This window comes from Alosa sapidissima, chromosome 2 (assembly GCF_018492685.1).
Source record: "Alosa sapidissima isolate fAloSap1 chromosome 2, fAloSap1.pri, whole genome shotgun sequence".
NCBI classification, from domain to species: domain Eukaryota; kingdom Metazoa; phylum Chordata; class Actinopteri; order Clupeiformes; family Clupeidae; genus Alosa; species Alosa sapidissima.
In genome coordinates this window covers 37,923,699-37,946,346 of record NC_055958.1, presented here as the reverse complement: position 1 = coordinate 37,946,346, position 22,648 = coordinate 37,923,699, and the positions used below count along the sequence as shown (strand labels likewise).

The 22,648-nt window shown below is 42.6% G+C and overlaps 2 protein-coding genes across 7 annotated transcripts in view; both read left to right on the top strand.

The window, feature by feature from the left end:
* LOC121690097 overlaps positions 1–22,648 on the top strand; it is a 790,202-nt gene that overhangs the window by 119,829 nt on the left and 647,725 nt on the right. The gene's annotated exons all lie outside the window — the stretch shown is intronic.
* The window catches only part of LOC121690338 (zinc-binding protein A33-like), a 698,440-nt gene continuing 680,622 nt past the window's right edge, over positions 4,831–22,648 (top strand). Inside the window, exons 1-6 of one of the 3 annotated variants that reach the window (XM_042070840.1) lie at positions 4,865–5,976; positions 6,196–6,291; positions 6,384–6,608; positions 6,987–7,009; positions 7,095–7,213; positions 8,096–8,786. In XM_042070840.1, the coding sequence (XP_041926774.1) occupies positions 5,572–5,976; positions 6,196–6,291; positions 6,384–6,608; positions 6,987–7,009; positions 7,095–7,213; positions 8,096–8,652 (1,425 nt within the window). In that variant the 5' untranslated portion in view covers positions 4,865–5,571 and the 3' untranslated portion in view covers positions 8,653–8,786. Of the gene's footprint in view, positions 5,977–6,195; positions 6,292–6,377; positions 6,609–6,986; positions 7,010–7,094; positions 7,214–8,095; positions 8,787–22,648 lie in introns of those variants that run through there. The other 2 variants (XM_042070832.1, XM_042070850.1) reach the window with 2 other exon arrangements.

Below are 22,648 nucleotides of genomic sequence, written 5' to 3'. Positions count from 1 at the left end.
TTCTTTAATCTATTAAATTCTCCTCTTTGGCAGATGATAAAATTCTATTTTATCAACATTATTAAACAGATCTGATACTGTTAACTTGGCGTCCTGTGTCACCCATTTAATTTGACAGCATATCAGAAACCTACACTTGATTATTGTGCACAGTCCATGTAGCCTACATTTGGTTATTTGTTTTTCATTTTCAAAAAACGAATACGAATGGCATGCATCGGTATTGTCAGTGTGTTATTAAAATGAGTCTGAAGCCTTAATTTTAAGGTAAAAGAATGGCATTGTATTGCTTTAATATGCATTATATTGCATAGGCTAGTAGCCACAGAACCTTTGATGATGATAATCAAGAGGGGATACACCCCCAGGTTCTAAACAAAGCAATGTCATGCACTAAGACAATTCAAAATCACCTTCTGTGAGAACTCACCGTAAAGATCCCCATTGGTGTGTTGCAATACTCCCTACAGTCATCATATAAAGAAAATCACTTATAGTTTTATAAAATATAAATATTATAATTTTATTCAATTAAGGATGCAAAGCAATTTCAATGTCACTAGGATTATCAACTAATCCAGTATTTGAATGATGCCTCTCTTACAATGAAGTATTGCAGTTACAAGACTTATAGACAAGAAATGTCAGCATACAAAAAACAACCTGCAGAAAAATAATAAGTAAGTAGGAATTAGGAATTAAATTAGGAATTAATTCCAGTAAGTAGGAATTAAAGGGTTTAGGTGGCCCTTTAGGGGTGAACAGAAACCCACCACTGACCCAAAATCCTAATAAATAAGAACACCTTTTAAAATTGGCCCAACCAAAGGGACTTATTACATCAAGACATGTCACAACAAACAAGACAAAATAGACAAAGTCCAACTCTAAACAACAAGACAAAATCCCAGGCTGAGAGATAGCAAGGCAGCAGCCCCCACACCAGAAGCCTCTCCCATGCAGGAACAGTAAACTAAACTTAGAGTAGGAGAGAGGCCGCACTGCACTGAAGAAGGCACGCGCCGAAACGCATCTGTGCAAATAAAAGTATGTATCCATAGTGCGGCCTCTCTCCTACTTTACGTATTCTAACTATTCAGGCCAGTTTAGAAGTATACGCATTGAGTGAAGCCTGTTCCTATCCTCACTAAACTACACTCAGATAATCAAAAGTTACAGAGCATGGTGGTTACAATGAAGATCAGAAAAACAAAAGAAAATGCCTCAAGCTTCCTTAGTCAGGTTTAGAGCAGCATCCTCAATCCCAAAGAAAAGAAAAGATGTGAGTGCTCCGATCTGCACTAACTAAACCTGAGCTACAAAAAGTGCATAAAACAGGCAACCGCAGGGTCAAGGTGGTTCAAACAAGATCTTACAAACGGGCCAGTTAAGGTCCTGCCAATAGTCCAGCCTTCATGAGACGTCGGATATTCTGAAATCCTGACCTCCGAAAGAGGAAAAATGACTAGAGCGCAAAGTCGGGTCGAATTTTATGCTTAGAGACTCGTGCGGAACTCTTGTGCCCTGAGGTACCTCACTTGACATCTCAATCATGCTCTCCGACCCAAGGGCGTAGGTTTGGTCTCAGCTTTGGTGGGGACACATCCCCAACTCCTGTTGTCACAATACCAACATTATTGTTTCAATACCAATACTAAGTGAAGAATCTCAATTTCGATACTTTTGCGATTTTTTTAAACTTGATTTGGTTTGTGTGATTTGTGAGATCATTTACATCAGTGGCAATCACAGAATTTGATTGACTCCACACACACACACACACACACACACAAACACAAACATACATAGAAAGTGATGGTTGTCATCAGTGTTGGGCAACTTACTTCAATATCGTAATGTATTATGTATTACTCATTACTGTCATTTCAAAGTAATTTGTTACATTATAATATGTATCTGAATTGTAAGGCATTACACTACTATTGTATTACTATTGAGTTACTTTCACCAAAATATCTAGAATTTGGAATTCTAAATGTAGTTTATTATGCTCAATGCAGCTCATTGCACTTCTAATGGAGGGCGATGTGGTATGACATAATGACTGAGCTAGGCTTAAGGCTAAAAACAGTAGAATGCAATAGGCACAGTGATGGCTCATGATGCAATACAAGGAACAATCATAGCCAGAATTTTGTTAAAGGTCACATTCACTGAGAAACCGTTTAATACTTGTTACTTTCGAAATACTACAGCTCACTCCAAGTTGCATATGCATGCTGCACGTGAAAATGATCTTCTACCCCCATTGCCCGCATTAGCCAATGAAAGAATATACACGGAAAAACAAGCGAATCAGAAAGAGCCCTTCGCAATGATGCCGAAGGGAAACTGACTATTCATGGCCTCGCCCACCTTGGCTTGTGACCGCCTACAGGAAGACTGGAAGATTTTGCGCCTAGGGGATTGTCTCTCTGCAGCTAGTAGGAGCTAACAGCAAGTTGCCAACATGGCGGGGGGAAAAAATCGTGCCCGTTTTATTTTTTTGGCAATAACACATCAATGTTGCATGTCTTGCCTTAGAAACATGAGTTGAGGAAGAAATGGTTCGGATTTATCGTTGGAACACCACCACCGAAGTAGTGCAACATTAGTTCTGTGTTCCAATCATTTCAACCACACTCACTGCCTTAGAAAGTGGTTTTGCATCGATGTTCTGAAAACCTGGTTCTGTACCGTCATGACGATTGACCACCAGCTCACAGGCTGTAAGTACAAACAAACTTTTCCACCTAACGTCTGTTACAAAATAGCATGTTCATATTCTTCACGTTAGCATGCATGAAAAGGGTACAAGATAGGCTTAGGCTAGCCTATATTACAGGAAGCTACACCAGGCACGTAACTGAAGTGTTCTGTTCGCGACGTGTAAAATCAGAGAATGCCTAATAGGAAGGGCTCTGGTAAAATCCATTAGAGGAATGGTCTATTTTCCCGAACGTAGCCTACAGGTCACTAACACGCCAGGTGTAGCTACTTCCATTGATTAGGCCTATTGGAAGCTAATTGTTGCAGTAACGCGAACGGCCTGGTGTAGCTGCACTCATAAGAAACTGACCACAGCACCCAGAGATTTAGCCTGTTGAACCTATAATCTTCTAACCTAAGCGTTAAACCACAAATAATAATATTAGCAACAATATTTTATGCTCAACTAAGTACGGGTATTGTTCTAGTCTAACAAAAACACAATACCCCTGCACTATTAGGCTAAGTTGCTATCACTAGAGCTCAGGTATTTACTCTAATTTATGTCTTCTTGCCATTATTACATTGACATACAATAATGTTTTGTTTGATTACTTGCTGTTTACTTAGTGTTTTGTATGTCTTCCAGAGCACATCCTCATGTCAGGCTACACAGCTTTCTAGCCTACATTAGGTCATCACGTTAGAAGCAAAGGTTTGTGATCTAACTTTTATTGTTGTGCTAGTTAGTTTCTAGAAGTCTTTTTCTAGTAGGCTAATACAGGTTCTTTTGTGCTCGTCAATGTTTTGGAAAGTCAATTCATGGGTTTCTTCAGGTCACTTTCCACAGGTGTATAAAATCAAGCACCTCGATTATGAATGCAGACTGCATGGTGCTTGATTAATACACCTGTGTAAATGGACCTGATGAAACCCATGAATTGCATAACAGATAGAATTGATATTACCGAATGTCTTCTTGTGGGTGTGCTACTTAGTACATCATACACCTTACCACAGTGACTAAAATATTTTTGTTTCCATTGTGCCAGTACAGTTTTGTGTGAGATAGTGAATGTCCTGTGTACTATTAGTATCTTGTAACTTGACAGTAATACACATTTATTTACTTTAGGTACCCAAACAGAATACTTCATGAAAAGTATGAGTATTGATACAAGCACTTCGGATACACCATGGGCATGGGGGCCTGCTACCTCTACTGCCATCAAGCCTGTTCATCCAAGGCCAGCTAGAAGACCTCGGGTTGATTAAGAGGAGGAGGAGGATGAAAGCGACATCTCCACAATAACACCTGATGGCTCCACCTATGGCCCAGCGCAATCAAAGAGCAATGTAATAAAATCATCACAGCCAACGAATGTGTTTTGTGTGTTGTCCCTTCGGATCCCCAGGACAATACAAGCCGAAACAACAACTCAGACCTTTTTCCCTAAATAATCCCAGCACTATCTTACAAAGGATCTGTAGGCCAGATGTCTGCATCGTCTGGCAAAAAGAGGACCCAAATCTTATCCTCTAGTATTAATAGTGTTGCCTGATGCAGTAGTGTTTCCTAGATAAGGCCTCCTCTAGTATTAATAGTGTTGCCTGATGCAGTAGTGTTTCCTAGATAAGGCCTCCTCTGTATTCTAGCTTGAATCATGTTATTCTTTGTTCTGTAGCTTGAGTGTTGTTCATTGTTCTGTAAGTCGTTCTGGATAAAAGCATCTGCTAACTGAATCAATGCAAATGTACTGCCATCAGGTAACAATGTGGGCGATAACTGAGTTTCGGTGGCTGTCTGGCTGTGATGGTTCTGCCCACACCTCCTCCCGTTGCCCCATTGTATGACTGATGGCCGTCGTTTGGCCTTTTCTGTCTCCAGGTGAGAGCCTGACACTAGAGAGGAAACCTTTATCTAACATCAAAACACCATGTGGCAGACAAGTCATGTCATATCAAGTCAAGTCATCACTGCAAAAACTGATTTCTAACAAAGTTTTATTAATATTATATTAAGACTATAAGACTACAAATCTAGTTGGTATTGATTTCAGCATAAAGGGACTTACTTAGAGCTCTCTTGTGAGATTATTTTGACTGAAGTGAAAGCAGAATCTGCAGTTATATAATTCGATTCAACTTATATTCAACTTTATTGTCATTGTGCAGAGTACAAGTACAAAGCCAACGAAATTGGCTGCCGTTTGGCCTTTTCAGTCTCTAGCTTGACAGCAGACCCTTTATCTATATGCATTAACATCAATACACCATGTGGCAGACAACTCATGTCAAGTCTATGTATAAAGACCTTTAAAAACAACACCAGTTGACCAAAGTGCTGTAGTATAATTGGAGGTTCAATAAATTATCTATCTATCTATCTGTGTCTATCTATCTAAAAATACAATACAATGTGGATCACTTTGACAGATTTTGTAAGGCATGTCCAAACATTGTGAATGTTCATTGATCTGAATGTAGTCTAATCATTTTCAATGTTCATTTGTTCTGGATGTAATCTTTGAGTAAACTACTTTGCTTTACACATGCATGAGACTACACTAACCAATCAGAATCATTCTGTCACTTCAAGGCTCCTCCCTCTGATTCGTGTGAGAGCAGGTGAACAATAGGCTCAATCATTTGGCCAGAGATGACCAACCCACACCTCAGACTGGAGATCTGAAAGACTGAAGGAAGAATTTTGCAGGACTCAGGACTCTACATTCCATTAGGACTCAGGATTCTACATTCCATCAGGACTCAGGATTCTACTTTTCATCAGGACTTGGACTCTACTTTCCATCAGGACATCATTGTTAGGGGTCATCACATACTTTACAGTGAGCTTAGAAAATGGCCTCCAAGCGTTTTTTCTCTGAAGAGGATTTCTCTTGTCCTGTGTGTCAGGACATCTTCAAGGATCCTGTCATCATGACATGTAGTCACAGTGTGTGTAAAGTCTGTCTGCAGCAGTTCTGGGAAACTAAAGGACACCAAGAATGTCCTATATGCAGGAAAAGATTCACAAATTCAAATCCGCAGCTTAACTTGAACCTAAAGAACTTGTGTGAGACCTACTTACAGCAGAGAAGTCACAGAGCTTCAGCAGGGTCTGAGGTGCTCTGCAGTCTGCACAGTGAGAAACTCAAGCTCTTCTGTCTGGAGGATAAACAGCCTGTGTGTCTGGTGTGTAGAGACTCAAGGGAACATAAGAATCACAACTTTAGTCCTGTTGTTGAGGTTACACGTGATTATAAGGTAAGATGAGTTCCAATGTTTTATTATATTATGTTATTTAATCTCATGATATTGGGGTTCATTCATAAAACCTCACACTAAGCCTTTGAGACTTGACCATAACTGCTCTAAATAGAAAGCTGATTTTGTTCTTTGTCTTTCATCGTGGCAATGTACTGAGTTTGAATGCATGTTTATTTGTGTTGTTGCAGCATAACTGTTGTATATTTCATGTGTCAGGAGCAACTGAGGACAGAGATGGCCAAGCTGAAAGAAAAGATGAAGAAACATAAAGAAACTAAACTAACCAGTGATGAAACAGCAAAACACATTAAGGTAAAGAGAAGACTCACAGAGGATATGCTAGTGGCATCTTGAATGTAAAATATTATACATGATTTTGACATTTTGTGCTATGTAAGACACAGGCCCTAAACACAGAGAAGCAGATCAAGGAGCAGTTTGCGCAGCTTCACCAGTTTCTACGAGATGAAGAGGCAGCCAGGATAGCTGCACTGAGGGAGGAAGAGGAGCAGAAGAGTCAGATGATGAAGGAGAAGATTGAGAAGATGTACAGGGAGATCGCATCTCTCTCAATCACAATCACAGACATAGAGGAGCAGATAAATGCTGATGATATCACATTCCTGCAGGTAAGAACCCTCCCCTCACATCTGACACACACCCACCCACACACGCACGCATGCAGACACACACGCACGCACGCACGCACGCACGCACACACACACACACACCCACAGACACACACACACAGACACACACACACACGTTCAGCTGCATATTGTTCATGTTTATTCAGTTGATCTACAGTCAGTTTAGTGTTGGTGTGATGATCTCCGGTGAGTGTGGGGTTGGTGTGGTTGGTTGGGGGTGTGATGATCTCCAGTGAGTCTTGTGTTGGTGTGGTTGATTGGGGGTGGGTCTGCGAGACTCTGTCGTCTCTGGTGTGTATGTGTGTGTGTGCATGTGTCGTCATCAACAAAAAATATGTTTATTTTGTTATTTTCCAGAGCTACAAGAGCACAGTGGAAAGGTGAGTGATCTGCCTCCTGTCTCTCTCTTCTCTGTGGTTCTGAACCCAAACCCACAGCAGCACTGACTCCTGAATGTTATTCCAGAGCCCAGTGCACACTGCAGGATCCAGAGAGGGTTTCAGGAGCTCTGATCAATGTGGCAAAGCACCTGGGCAACCTGAAGTTCAGAGTCTGGGAGAAGATGCAGGAGATTGTTCAATACAGTGAGTAAAAGTGGACACATACCCAGACATACACACACTGTCAAACACACACACACTGTTGAATATATGGAGTATACCGTGGTGCATAAAGGAAGTGTACATAGAGCACACGACCCCCCAACACACACACACACACACACACACACACACACACACACACACACACACACACACACATACACACACACACACACACACACTAGGGACGTCACTATTGAAAGACAATGTGGGGGAGCTGGTGTTCTGTCTCTAAAGACAAGGGGGCTTAGCCCCCAGGGTTGTAGGTAATGCGTGTGTGAAAATATCTTAAAATGGCTTCAATGAATTGGTATTAACAGGGACACCATGCCATTAGTTTTCCCTTTCGCAATATTGCTGATTATAACATAACAGTCTGCGGTCTGCGGGGGCTAATATTGTATCTTGCCAGTGGCTCCCCAAGAAAATGAGTCCATTGCAAATCTTGGGTTGGCATACCAAAGCAGAACAACTTGGGGGGGGGGGGGTACTCTGTGCGCGCAATTCAACAGAGAATAATGATGTGAATTTGGACGCATAGTATTACTATATATATTTTTTTTTTATCCTCTTAGGGTGGCTTCATGTACACGTCCATTCACACATTCACATTCATACACACACACACACACACACGTTCATGTACACGTACGGAAACGTACAGAAACACACACACATTTGTACACGCATATACTCTCATGCATGTATCCTCACATATGCACACATACACACAAACACTTTTATTTGGTCATTGGAATTAATCTCAAAATTAATCTCATTTTGTATGTGTGTGTGTGTGTGTGTCTGAGTGTGTGTGTGTGTTGTTCTCTTTTCACTCAGACCATATGTGTTTTTCCTTCGCAGCTCCTGTGACTCTGGATCCCAACACTGCAAACCCACGACTCATCCTGTCTGAGGATCTGACCAGTGTGATACGTGGTGGTCCGATACAGAAGCTTCCTGATAACCCAGAGAGATTTGATCACTTTGCCAGTGTCCTGGGCTCTGAGGGCTTTAACTCAGGGACTCACTGCTGGGATGTGGAGGTTGCGGAGAACACGTGGTGGAGTGTGGGTGTGATGGAAGAGTCTGCCCAGAGGAAGGGGAACATATCTTCCAGGAGTGGACTGTGGTGTGTTGGGTATAATGGTGCTGCATATGGAGCAGCGCGTGCTCCACCTCATGCCTCCACCCCCATCACAGCATGTGCTACACCACAGCCCTCCACTCTCCTCACAGTGCAGCAGAAACTCCAGAGAATCAGGGTGCAGCTGGACTGGCACAGAGGAGAGCTGTCATTCTATGACCCTGATAATAACACACACCTACACACTCTCACACACACTTTCACTGAGAGAGTGTTTCCATACTTTAATGGAGGTAGACTCTCTCCTCTGAGGATCTTACTACGTTTTGAGTAACGGTGGAGTAACCCAGTTAGAGCTGATAATGTCTCTGTCTGGACCAGAACTGACCAGCATGGAGAAATTAGGGCCCCTGCTTTTCTCTTTTTACACCTACTTACTTTATTAAAGGAAAATTCTGGTATTTAGCACTTTGAGTCCCTTTTCTGGTTTGTTTTGGATGAACTAGAGTGGTGGGCACCGAAATTTTGACGATTGGTCCTGTCTCGACCTTTCTGACTCGTTTTGAATCGCCTATGACTGCTCAGGTTGGCTGCCAACAGGCATACTCTATGTCAGGGGTATTCAATTAAAAATGAAGTTGGGCCAGATTTTCAAACCAAGAAATTGAGCTGGGCCAGACATTTTCAGCGGCTGGTAACAGATATAATGACACATTTTTAAACCAGACAAATTAATGTAGGCCTATTGAAAAACAAGTAGCCTAGGCCTAGCCACATTGGACACAGGCACATCAAAAACGGCATCAAACGTTTTGATGTGCTTGTGTCAGATGTGTGTGACGTCAATCAAACTGAAAACAGTGGCAGACGGTGTTATAGATAGATAGATGGATAGATAGATAGATGGATGGATAGATAGATAGATAGATAGATAGATAGATAGATACTAGATAGATGGATAGATAGATAGATACTAGATAGATAGATAGATAGAGATAGATAGATGGATAGATAGATAGATAGATACTAGATAGATAGATAGATAGATAGATGGATGGATGGATGGATGGATAGATAGATAGATGGATAGATAGATAGATAGATAGATAGATAGATAGATGGATAGATAGATAGATACTAGATAGATAGATAGATGGATGGATAGATGGATGGATGGATAGATAGATAGATAGATAGATGAGATAGATAGATAGATACTAGATAGATAGATAGATAAATAGATGGATAGATAGATAGATGGATAGATAGAGATAGATAGATGGATAGATAGATAGATGGACAGATAGATAGATACTAGATAGATAGATGGATGGATAGATAGATATATATACTTTATTCCTCCCCAAAGGGAAATTGCCGAATTACAGTTTTGAGGATTTATTTATTTATTTATATAATTTATTTACAAATTATAGAGACCAGTAAGTAATTCAACAAACTTGCTTACATAGTGCCGATCATCCTCATCGTTGTCAAACTCTCGAATGAAACATAAAGTATTATTTCAATCTGTTGCTTGTGTTAATGTCAATTTTGATCTAAGAGAAACTGTTTGTTAATTCACGCTCGTCTTTTTCGAAGTGCAGAGCGTTGCGAGCATTTTCAGAGTGCCGGATTGTATTTAAAAACACCCCCAAAAATAAAACAATAAAAGAGCTGTAAATGAATATTGCTATACTAAGCCGAGTGTTGCAGTCTGTAGGTGACTAGGGATTTCTGTAGGAATTTCTGAAGGCTCGGGAAATGTTTCTTTCTCTAGGCTACGTTTCTGGCAAAACTATGGGCTGGGCCACTCAAAGTTTGCTTCTGGGCCGCCAATTGAATACCCCTGCTCTATGTAGTAGGCTACTCAAATATGCCTTAAAACAACCCTTAACGTTCATTTTCAAAACTGTGCAACTCACCGAGTGGCCTTAAAAAGTAACCTGACAATAGCCAGATGAATGTCGTTCCGCTTAGCTCCGCCTAGCTTCACTCACATCCATCTGGGACCTCTTCCATTGAGAGTGATTTCTGCAACCGACTTTATGGTTCAGCCAATCAGGATGCAGGGCGGGAGTTTCATAGTTGTGACATAGCGTAGAAGCGACTGTGAGACTGTTATTAGCGTCACGGGTTGGCTTCGATGTGAGTGGTTGAAGTAGCACGTCAATAGATGACGGACAAGTGGCTTATTCAATCATATGCAAGCATTTTTTGATTAGGCCCAGCCTTCTGAAGCAACACTTCAATGGATCGGTTCCAGATGGATGAGTGGAGCTAGGTGGAGCGAAATTCATCTGGCTATTGTCAGGTTACTTAAAAAGGGCCTTAAAGTACTAAAAACCGGAATTTTCCTTTAAGTGAGACCATTCGCTCCCATGGATTGACTATCAGTGCTATGCGGACGATACTCCGCTTTACCTAGCTTTCCCACCTGATGACCCTAGCGTTTCCAATTGGATTTCTGCATGCCTTAAGGATATTTCAATCTGGATGAAAGATCGGCACCTTCAGCTGAGTTTTTGGTGTTTCCAGCTAAAACAGTTATTCCCCAACAGATTAACATCCAGTTTGACTCATCCTCACTGACCCCAACTAGATTGGTACGTAACGTTGTAACTGATGACCGACTTCTCTGAGCATTGTAGCCTCAACTGCAAAATCATGACGGTTTAACATTAAGAAGATCAGACCCTCTCTGACACAAGATTCCACACAAATTCTTGTACAGGCCATGGTCATCTCCAAGCTGGACTATTGTAATTCACAGTTAGCTAGCCTACCTACTTGTAGTAAGATCGTTACAACTTATTTAGAATGCTTCATTCACCACAAAAAGGACACATGTAACTCCTCTCCTAGTTACTCTCCACTGGCTCGCTATAGTGTCCAGAGTTAAATTTACATCTCTCATGTTGGCCTAAAGAACACTGACTGGATCTGCTCCAGATTATGTTAATTCAATGATCAAGATGTATATCCCCAACCGCCAAACTGCGGTCTTCTGATGAGCGTCTATTGTGCCGATCGTCTATTCTATTGCATCTATTGCAACGCTAGGTAAAATTCAAGACTCTTTTCCTCAGTGGTTTCATGTTGGTGGAATGAGTTGCCCAGTCCTCTCATGTTGTGCATTTATCATTCGTTCATTTGATATTCAATAAAGAATCCAAAATCTATAATTGTTCCTATGTCAATAATGAATTTTAGACAAATTACATTTAGTTAGCCTATTGTAGTAGGGCAACATCAGATAATAGGCTGGTTGTCAACAGGTTTTATTATGTTTATAATGCTCAGAGGCACCTTGTCAACAGGCATGGCAGGCAACCGCTTGAAGCCCTGAGCCGCTAGGCAGACCCCCCGAGACCTGGTCATTGCATTTGCCGGTGGGACAAGCAAGAATTTCGTCCATAGAGATGGAAGGATGGATTAAGAGATTTTGCGTGCTCCTGTCCTCTTACACAGACAGTACATCTGTATGGGGCGTACCACCACGAAATGAGTTTTCAGTTTGACAAAATAAAACAAATGGTTTTATTGGATATTCATAGTTTAAAACAAGGGGTCATTTGTTCAAATCTGTTTAGCCAACTAAGAGATATTGGCCAAAATGTGAAGGCTATCCTCATCTAAGCAAAAATAATAAGTTTTGAGAAAATCAGCTTTAAAGTTTGAGGAGTGTAAATGAGTGCAGCTTCTAAATGCTCCATTCATGCAGGCTGTAAAACTCGTGAGGCTTGTGAAGTAGCCTATAATGTTCGATCAACTTCTGAAAACGAGGACAAAAATATGTCAATGAGTGATAGATAAGAGGTGTTTAAGAAATGTGTGTCGTGGGGCCTATAACACCTGCACTGGTTAGTCCTCCCAATTTGCACCACAACAGTCAGATATGTTGGTAAACAGATTTATTAGTATTAGCGGGATAAATGGTTGTCTTTCAAATTTCCTCTGCACGCAATAGGATAGCGATACAACTGATAAGTCCCATGCATTAAAGCCCCAGCAGAGCTAGTTGACTAGTTGATCAAACTTTTGCCAATTAAAAAAAAAGCTTAACTCGAGTCATGATTCAAAGACCGCTGTTCGTCAGCAACAGCATCCATCTTTGTTTTCAATTAGCAGGGAATTCACGTGGAACCGTTGCACTCTATAGCCTACACAATGTGATTGGCCTGATATAAGTTTTGTTTTTCCAGCTCGCAAGCCAACGTAGAGTTGCTAGACTACCCTGGTTGCAAATTAAATTCGCTGCCGCTAGGGTGCGTCTAGATTTTTAGGCTAGCAGAGCACTCTACTGATGACTTTTCATGAGAATGCTACACAATAATAGCCTGACGAGCCAGACCCACTGTTCGCTAACAGCAACATCCATCTTCTTAGTTTTCAAGTAGCAGGGAATTCAAGCCAAACCGTTGCAACTCTGCCATTAATCATTATGTTAAGCCCGCCTAACGACTCTATACACGATTTGATTGGCCTGATTACCCCACATTAAAATGTAGGGTCTGGGCACTCACCGTTTGCAGTGCTCAGTCCGAGGGGCGGGATAATCAGTTGTCTTTCAAATTCCCTCTGCACGCAATAGGATGCAATAGGATATTTGTTTTCAAGTAGCAGGGAATTCAAGCCAAACCGTTGCAACTCTGCCATCAATCATTATGTTAAGCCCACCAAACGACCCTATACATGATTTCAATGCCCTGATTAAGTTTCGATTTCTGGAGCTCACAAGCCAACGGAGAGTTGCTAGACTAGCCCTGGCAGCAAATTTAATTTGCTGCCGCTAGGGGCGCGTCTAGATTTCTAGGCTAGTTTCCAGCGAGAGCAGCGCTAGAATTTTACTGGGGCACTGGAGACTTTTACTAAGGCACGTGTCCCAGTGAATAAGGTCTAGTGACGCCGCTGCAAGACAGCGGGCGGAAAAAGTTGCCATGCATTGTTTCGGTCCCTGTGCACAGGGATTATTTGCCACATTATTAATCACATATGATTATTTGTGAAATTGTGCAAACAGGCGCAACACATTTGAAAAGGAAGGACTGGTAGCATGCAAGCTCCCGGGAGAGATTGATTTAAGAACGTTATCACAGTGTGTGGCTGTGGCGCAAAGCAGCGCGGGCGGAAGACGGCGACAATTGGCAGGAGGGTCATGTCTTCTTTAACAATTCTGTCGGAGGGTCATTGAACAATTTCTAGCAGGCAAGAGAGGGTCATGCAACTTTTGACTGAAGCACCCAAAATCCCTCCGGTGGCCCCTTCAATAAATAACGAACAGCCCCTAACAAAAATACTCTTCTTGAATCACAATTTCTGAAATTAAAGGAGTAATGACAAAAGAGGACATTGAAGGCTGACTATAATTATTTCTGACAAGGCAAGCCTGTTTCATGTGTTCATCTCAAAGTCTTTTTGCGGTCATAGGCGAGCATCGTGCGCACTTAATACACACAACAAAGCATACCTCATGCATACCTCCGACTTTCCTCCAAACTTCTTTAAAGTTATTTGTCCTGTTTTTATTTTTTTTCTTTACATCTTCAAGCTTCACATTGCACTTAAGCTCCACAATACAGCACAGCAGGCCCGGTGTGATGCGTGAGCTACACAATACAGCACAGCAGGCCCGGTGTGATGCGTGCAAGTGGAGGTGAAGCTGCACATGACACGTGTTGCGCAGATGACATTATAAATGACATTTTGTAACCTAAGTTGTATAACTGTACACATTTGTTACTTGTATAACTGTACACATGTGTTACCTACTTTGCTAAATATATTATATATATATATATATAAATAATGCTAAATATCGGCCCGACCAGGCCGTGGTTCAGGCTCGGGCAGAGAATCTAAACTCTATTGCCAACCTGCACATTAGAGCAGTTTGGGGTTCAGTGTGTTGCTCATGGTCAAGGTCAGGGAACGACCCTGTACCTCCTGAGCCCCCCCCCCCCCCCCCTTTAAACTCTGAAGAGACTCGGACAGACGCACGCAGGGCGCAGACTGAGTACCAAACTATATTTATTGTATACAGCAGTAAAGGACAAAGTGAAAATCAGCTGAGAAGTAGAATACAGAAAAAAAGAAACCTTTGCTTTGATACTCCGTCCTCTCTCTGTGGTACTAGAGGAAGGGAAGAAAAGAGGAGTTTTACACCCAGCAGAGAGAGAGAGGGAGAGAGAGAGAGATTTGATTTTGAATTGCGCTTTATTGTACAACAGTCTTAACAACTCAAGGTCACGTCAGTCACAGCTCAAAAAAAGTAAAATAACTGGGCCTTACACAAAAGCAGAACAAAATTCTATCTCCTCATTAATCACAGAGCATATTGCACCTCCATAACACCATTTATCAACAAATGTTTCAAGAGTTTGCATATGTTTGTAGAAGTAATAATCAGTCAGCACACTAGATTTGACCAATCTTGAGAAAACATTTACAACATCAGCATCTAGATTGGTGACCATTTTGTTTCTCCTGCTTATGTAAATGGCCATTTTTGCTTGGCCCAAAAGGAAATTAATCAACTGACATTTTACTCTGTGTGACCGGGTATATTCAAAACCAAAAACAAATATTTGCAAAGAAAAAGCTTCATCAAAAACTTGAAAAAGGCCTTCTAAAACCCTAAACAAAGGTGACAACCTCAAACATTGCGAGAAACAGTGAAACACTGTCTCCCTCTGAAAGCAAAAAGGACAGTCCTGACAAACCCCTGGGTTTATGATGGACACAAACGCATTAATTGCAACAATACCATGGAGAACTCTCCACTGCAAATCACAGACTTGTTTCCTCAACGGTGGTTTATAGAGTGCCCTCCATTCAGGTTTTACAGTATCATCTAGACCCAGAACATTTCGCCAAGGAGTGTCAACTCTCGCATTCAATTTCTGTTTGTTTAGAACAATAACACACATTTTGTACAGAGGTTTACTGCAAACGTCATCCAAAACAATCTCTGTTCGTTCTTTATTCTCCAAAATAACCCCTGCACAGTCACCCAGTTTTGGCCTAACACATACATTGAGAAAAGGATCCTCCTGATCAGGAGGGTCTAACCCCAAACAGTACTGTTTTAGTCTTTCACATTCCTCAGCCGTAAGGAGTGCCTTCCACCTACCCAACAGTTTGTTGATGACACGTATGGACCTTATCCCCAGGCGCAATGCTAGTTCCTCAGAACAAACCAGATCAGGCCCTGCAATGTCCACTAACTGTCTAATCTTGACAACACCAGAGTCACATAGTATCCTTGTCAGTGTGGGGTTCTCGCTCCCAGCGATGTCAAATCGGGAGCCATAAACCAAAGGCTCTTCCAGAAGCCAATGCAGTGACGTGTTAGTTCCAGTTCTTTGCATATTGAAAAAGTTCAGGATAGCAAACAGTCCTCTGTAAAAAGACGGCAATGATGATACATTCAGTCTCTTAGTATCCGTCCAGAAAAGTGTTTTGTCCAATCCCAATCCTCCTGTTGTCCGAAGGATTACACTCGCCAAAGGCCTCCAAATCAGATCTTGTGGACCCGTAAGGTACCTTTGCAGAAACGCAAGACGGAAGGCTGCGGCTCTGCTAGACAACTGCACAAGCCCTTGCCCTCCCTCATCTTTAGGCAGGTACAGCATGCTCTGGGGTAGCCAGTGCAGATTGTCCCAAAAAAATCAACTAATAGAGCTTGAATGGTAGCTAAAAAGTCTGTTGGAGGATCAATACAGGCTAATCTGTGCCACAGAGAGGAAGCAGTAAGGTTATTGGCGATAAGAACACGCCCCCTGTAGGAAACGTGTGGAAGGATCCATTTCCACCTGTTTAATCGGCCCTTAATTTTCTCCAGAACCCCCTCCCAGTTTTTCCTCATGGTGTCCTGATCTCCCAAATAGACTCCTAGGTACTTAAGTCCACCCCTTTTCCATTCAAGGCCAGTAGGAAGCCTTAGCTGTACCCCTGACCAGTCCCCAAAAAGAAAAGCATCACTTTTGTTCCAATTCACCTTTGCAGATGAAATCAAACCAAAGGTGCCTATTATGTTGGTTAACATGTCAATGTCCTTTTGCTCAATGGTATCACAATTAAATCATCAGCATAGGCTGAAACCTTAAACACATCGTGACACAAAGGCACTGAAAACCCAGAGAGCTTAGCCCTCAGCTTATTTAACAGGGGTTCAATGGCTAATGCATACAGCATTCCAGATAGAGAACAACCTTGTCGTACACCCCTTTGAACTCTGAAGGGAGCGCACAAACCACCGTTGATCTTCAAGACACTTTCAATATTACAATACAGGGCCTGGATCATTGCTATAAAATTCCTACTAAAACCAAAGTGTGTCAGGACTTTCCACAGATAAGCACGCTCAGGTACACAGTATGTTTGATCTATGTGTATAACCTCTGCCATGACCTTCCCCAATCTAGTGGCCAAAACTTTAGAAAAAATCTTGTAATCTGTAGAGAGCAGAGCGACTGGACGCCAGTTCTTCAGCTCGTTCAGATCGCCCTTTTTTGGTAGTAAGGTGAGCACTGCTCTCTTACAAGATAGTGGTAACTCCCCCCTACCTAAACATTCAGTGAGCACCTCTTGAAAGTCCTCACCCAGAACTGGCCAAAAGGCCTTATAGAACTCAACAGACAATCCGTCAATGCCTGGTGCCCGCCCATTCTCCATAGCCATAAGGGCATTGTGAAGCTCCTCTAAGGATATATCTTCACCAAGCATCGTGACTGAATCCTCGCAAAGTGTGGGTGAATTCTGAAAAAAATCAGCCTCCACATCTGGGTGTTCATTGTGCTCATTTTTGTACAGATCAGCATAAAAGAGAACAGCTAGCTTCCGTATCTCAATCGTGTTAGTCACTAGGGTGCCAGACTGGGCCCGTAGAGCATGAATATATCTTTTTTGACCATTTTTCTTTTCAAGATTGAAAAAGAACTTGGAGGGAGCATCCATCTCTGAGATGTTTCTGAAACGTGATCTAATCAATGCGCCTTGAGCTTTGAGCCGTATTAGTTCAGATAATGCCACCTTCCTTGTGTTGTAAGCCTCAGTGTACTGCCCAGTACCAGATGTTCCCATCAGGTTCTGCATTTCAATTATGTCGACTTCAAGGTTCTTGAGGGACATGGTTATGCCTCTTGTGACATTGCAAGTGTAACCTTGGCAGAATTGTTTAATTTTAGTTTTTGTTATATCCCACCACTGAGACAGTGAGGAGTAAAGCTCCTTGTCTGCCTTGAGTATATTCCAGAGATAAATAAAACATTCTTTAAAATTGAAATCATCTAAAAGTGATGCATTGAAATGCCAGTATGCACTCTTGTGTTTAACATTACTTGCACTTATGTTACACATCACCATGCTGTGGTCAGAAAAACCAACAGGGTGAATGGTACAAGATCTAAATTTGTTCATATGATGTCTAAAAGTATAAAACCGGTCAAGCCTAGCTAATGACATCGTGTTTCCCCTGTAGTGTGCCCAAGTGTACTGCCTCTCACTTTGGTGCAGGTTCCTCCAAATATCGCATAAGTTACTCTCAACTATCACCTCAATGAGATGGATACGTGAAACCATGTGGGGTTCAGCATGATTCCGATCAAGTCTTGCCTCTGTGCAATTAAAATCGCCGCCTAGGATAAGGAGTTCATTATCACTACAGTTCTTCACTGAGGCATTCAACGTTTTAAGAAAAGCTACTCTATCTGTGGCGGAGGTCGGTGCATAAACACACATGAAAACAAAAACGTCATTCTCAAACGTAGCGTGTACTTTTAGAAGCCTCCCCTTAATCACTTCTTCAATGCTGTATGACAGGGGAATAAAGCTGCATGAAAACAACAGTGCCACTCCAGCACTGTCAGACGTGTTATGGCTGAGAATAGTCAGCCCATTCCACTCTCTTGCCCAATCTGTAGCGTTATTGATATCACTATGTGTCTCTTGTAAAAACACAACATCTGTTGCCTTTTGCTGTAAAAGCTCATAAATTTGAGCTCTTTTTCTAAAGTCCCTTCCTCCGTTAATGTTGAGGGTAGTAATCCTAATATTGTTCATATGTTCATATAAAGAAAGAAAGAGACAGAGAAAAAACACGTGATGGAAGAGAAAGCTGCAGTTAATCCGCGAGTGCATCGCTATTTTCTTTCTTAAGTTTACCAATACGTTTCCGTAGACGGTGAAGTTCCCGGTCATCAAAGGCCCCTTCCTGTCTATGATGACAGACATCGTTTATAAACTGCATACTGTCAAGGAAATGATCCTCGACTCGAACCCCCCTTTTCCCTTTTGTATCAGCCAAGAAATTACTAATGTCTCTAGCACTGTACATCACCATCACATTATCGCTACCAGACCAGGAAAACCTGCTCGAATCGGTGGAATAGCCATCACTGTCCGACTCGGTATAGTTAGCATGTTCTTTCTGTTTAGCCTGCTTTTTTGTGCTGTGATCATCGCTACGGTTAGATTTCCTTTTGGGTATTTTAAAAACAGTTGTTTCGGCCTCCATGTCATCTGACACGCACGGAGCAGTTTTACGGGCTACTTTTAGTTTCGGGTCTGAAGTTAGTAAGTGCGTTAACCCACCTGAGGCGGACGTAGGCCTACCCGCAGCAGCAGACGCACCACCAGGCTCACTCCCACTCGGCAAAGACTCTGACTCATCAGCCTTTTCCTCAACAGTCACATCAGACACAGCTGAGGCAATCGTTGGTGAAACCAATTCAAATGCAGACTCGGCTGCAGAGGATTTATCCTCTGTAACGATCGCCAGTACAGGCGCAATCGCCGGGGTTTTTTCGGTGGTTTTATCGGACTCAGTCACAGCGGACTCCTCCACCATAAACTCAGCCCTACCTAACACAGTAGTGGTGGATGTCCCCGCAAGCTCAGGCCTATCTGCCGTAGACACCGAGCTGCTAGGCTCGGGTTGGTTATCCCCGACTGTGGCAGACTCCTCCGCCACAGACCCACCTGTCGTAGGTTCGCCTCCTTCGGCACTGGCTGCTGCTGGCATTCGCCCTCCAGCATCCTCACTGTGAGGTTTAGATGGGCACGCGCGAACAAGATGTCCTATCATCCCACAACCAAAACATTTCATGGCGGTATCAGATGTCACAAAAACTATATAATAAGACCCGTCAACGTTAAAACGGAAAGTCAAATTGAGCTCATCACCGCTGTCTAGGATCATGTAAACTTGTCTCCTAAAGGAGACAACATGCTTAAGTAATGGCGATTTGCAGCCAATTGGAATTTTCTTGATTGGGGAAACAAGTTTACCATAACGCAAAAGCTCAGTGCTAATTAATCGGTCAGAAAGAAACGGGGGAATATTCGAAATGACAATCTTAGTCGAGGGCAAACTCAGGGGTACAACAGGATTGAACGTGCCATTAAGCACAACACCACTTTGGACAATGTCATTTGCCTTGGCAATACTGTTTAGGAAAACAACAACAGCATTCTTCATTCGCGAAGCTGATACAATATTACCGTGACCCACAATTTCTCCAATGGCCAAACTACAAACCTCCACACTAACATCAGAGATCACCTTCACGCCGTGACGACGTGTCAAGGCCTCAAATTCCATTGTTACACCCCGACCAGCTGTAAGCCGGGTGCGGGGGTTCTGCTTCACTTCCAACCCCAAAACAGTCAACCACACTAAGTCCCAACAATAAGATAAAAAACAATGATACAACACATATAAGGACAAACAAAAGATAGAGTTTTAAAGATAGCCACAGACGGCGTTCAGTCGTACTCACACTCACGGCACTCACGCAATCCCAGCATGCACTCGAGAGAGAGAGAGAGAGAGAGAGAGAGAGAGAGAGAGAGAGAGAGAGAGAGAGAGGAGGAGTCTTACACATGGTGTCCACCCGGCAGAGAGAGAGAGAGAAAGATAAAGAGAGAGGAAGGGATATACCATAAGATTCTCTGAGAAATATGGGAAACATCTGTACACCTCTGGCAAGAGTCCCGACTGGTTGGTCCATTTAACTGTTAAACTGCCCAGGACATCAGGAGAATCAGAGGGGCAAGTCTAAGCTCAGGCCATTGTGTCTGGACGCAGCGTGGAGCAGGCGGAGGAGGCAGCGGCCGCAGAAACGTTCAGATTAAAACTCTGGGATGCCGAGAGGACACAGACACTACAGCCAGCCGCCGCTCTCAAAAAATACAAATAAAAGGAGATAAAAAGAAGAAACAATGATTTAATTTCCTGTTGGTCTCACAGGCTGTTTTGGTTTACTGTTTTGGGATGCCGACACAACACAGACACAACAGCCAAACTGCCCAGGACATCAGGCCAATAAGAGGAGGGTCATTGTGTCTGATGGAGGGTGGAGCAGCCAATAAGAGGAGGGCCATTGTGTCTGATGGAGGGTGGAGCAGCCAATAAGAGGAGGGCCATTGTGTTTGGGTGGAGGGTGGCGCAGGTGGAGCAGGAAGTAAATTTTACCCAATCGACTGATTTTACACATTATAAACCTTTAGCCCTTACACAACATTTAAACAGGTGGAACGTGTACAATGAAGGGCAAATGATCACATGGGAGAAGAGGGTGTGTCTGATGCTGGTGATTTCTCTCAGTCCACAGTGGTGTTTTCTCTCAGAGTCTCCTCTAACTGATTCATCTCCTCATGCTGATCAGTTCTGGTCCACACAGAGACACTATCAGCTCTAACTCGGCTGCTCTGCTGTTACTGAGACCTTCACTGGTAAGATCCTCATAGGAGACACCCTACAGCCATTTAAGTATGGATACACTCTCTCAGTGAAAGTGTGTGTGAGAGTGTGTAGGTGTGTGGTATTATCAGGGTCAGAGAATGACAGCTCTCCTCTGTCCCAGTCCAGCTACACTCTGATCCTCTGGAGTTTCTGCTGCACTGTGAGGAGAGTGGGGTCATGAGGCACATGCTCCATATTGAGCTCCATTATACACCACACACCACAGTCCACTCATGGAGTAACAGTCTCCCTTCCTCTGGAGAGACTCTGCTATCACACCCACATGCCACAATGTGTTCTCTCCAACCTCCACATCCCAGCAGTGAGTCCCTGAGTTAAAGCCCTCAGAGCCCAGGACTGGCAAAGTGATCAAATCTCTCTGGGTTATCAGGAAGCTGCTGCTCCCCATCACCACGTCTCACACTGGTCAGATCCTCAGACAGGATGAGAAGTGGGTGTGCAGTGTTGGGATCCAGAGTCACAGGAGCTGCAGAGAGAAAGAACACACACATGAGCTGAACACTGAGTGATGTGTGATGAGGATGTGAATGATGGTCATTATCAATAGGGCTGAGTGATGTGTGATGAGGATGTGAATGATGGTCATTATCAATAGGGCTGGTACCAAGTGTTCTCTTCATGAGTAACATGACCTGACAGTGGTGTGTGTGTGTGTGTGTGTGTGTGTGTGTGTGTCATTCTTGTTTGCAGCAGTTTTAGGCAGTCATAGTGTGTGTGTGTGTGTGTGTCATTCTTGTTTGCAGCAGTTTTAGGCAGTCATCGTGTGTGTGTGTGTGTGTGTGTGTGTGTGTGAGTGTGTGTGTGTGCGTGTGTGTGTGTGTCTGTGTGTGTGTGTGTGTCATTCTTGTTTGCAGCAGTTTTCGGCAGTCATAGTGTGTGTGTGTGTGTGTGTGTGTGTGTGTGTGTGTTTCATGTTTGTTTTCAGCAGTTTTAGGCTGTTGCAGTGTGTCTGTGTATGATATGTGTGTGTGCAGTGGTGGGTAGAGTACTGAAAATCTACCTAAAAGTATAGATTGTCCAGTCCACATTCGGGTTGGTTTTGTTATTAAACGCCAAGCGCCTGGCACAAAAAGGCGGCTCTTATGTTTCTTAATCAGTCATGGGTGAGTTTTGGGCGTAAACAAATCAGAATGAGAGAGGGGGGACATGATCAGAACATGATAGGTAGACCAAGTTACCAACCATTATATTTGGTTAAGCAATCTACAGAATCCCATAGAATAATTACTGCATTTATGTAGCAAGTTAAATTCTGTTGTCAACCTTCCTGAAGCATATATTCTACTAGTTATACCAGGGGTCAACAACCTTTTTGGGAATGAGGGCTACCTGAAGGACCCAAAATCATATGGAGGGCTACTCATTTGAAACAAACAGACCCTCACTCCTTTTTTTGCAAGAGTAATCTTCCTAAATAATAGGCCTATGTGATTTTTACATTTAAGTTATCAATATTATGTAGGCCTATGAGTCTGTATTTTCATCTGATTCTTCAATACTTCAATATCAATATGCAACACTACCAACATTTTGTTCAGTTTGTTCATTTCAAAGTTTCCATGGG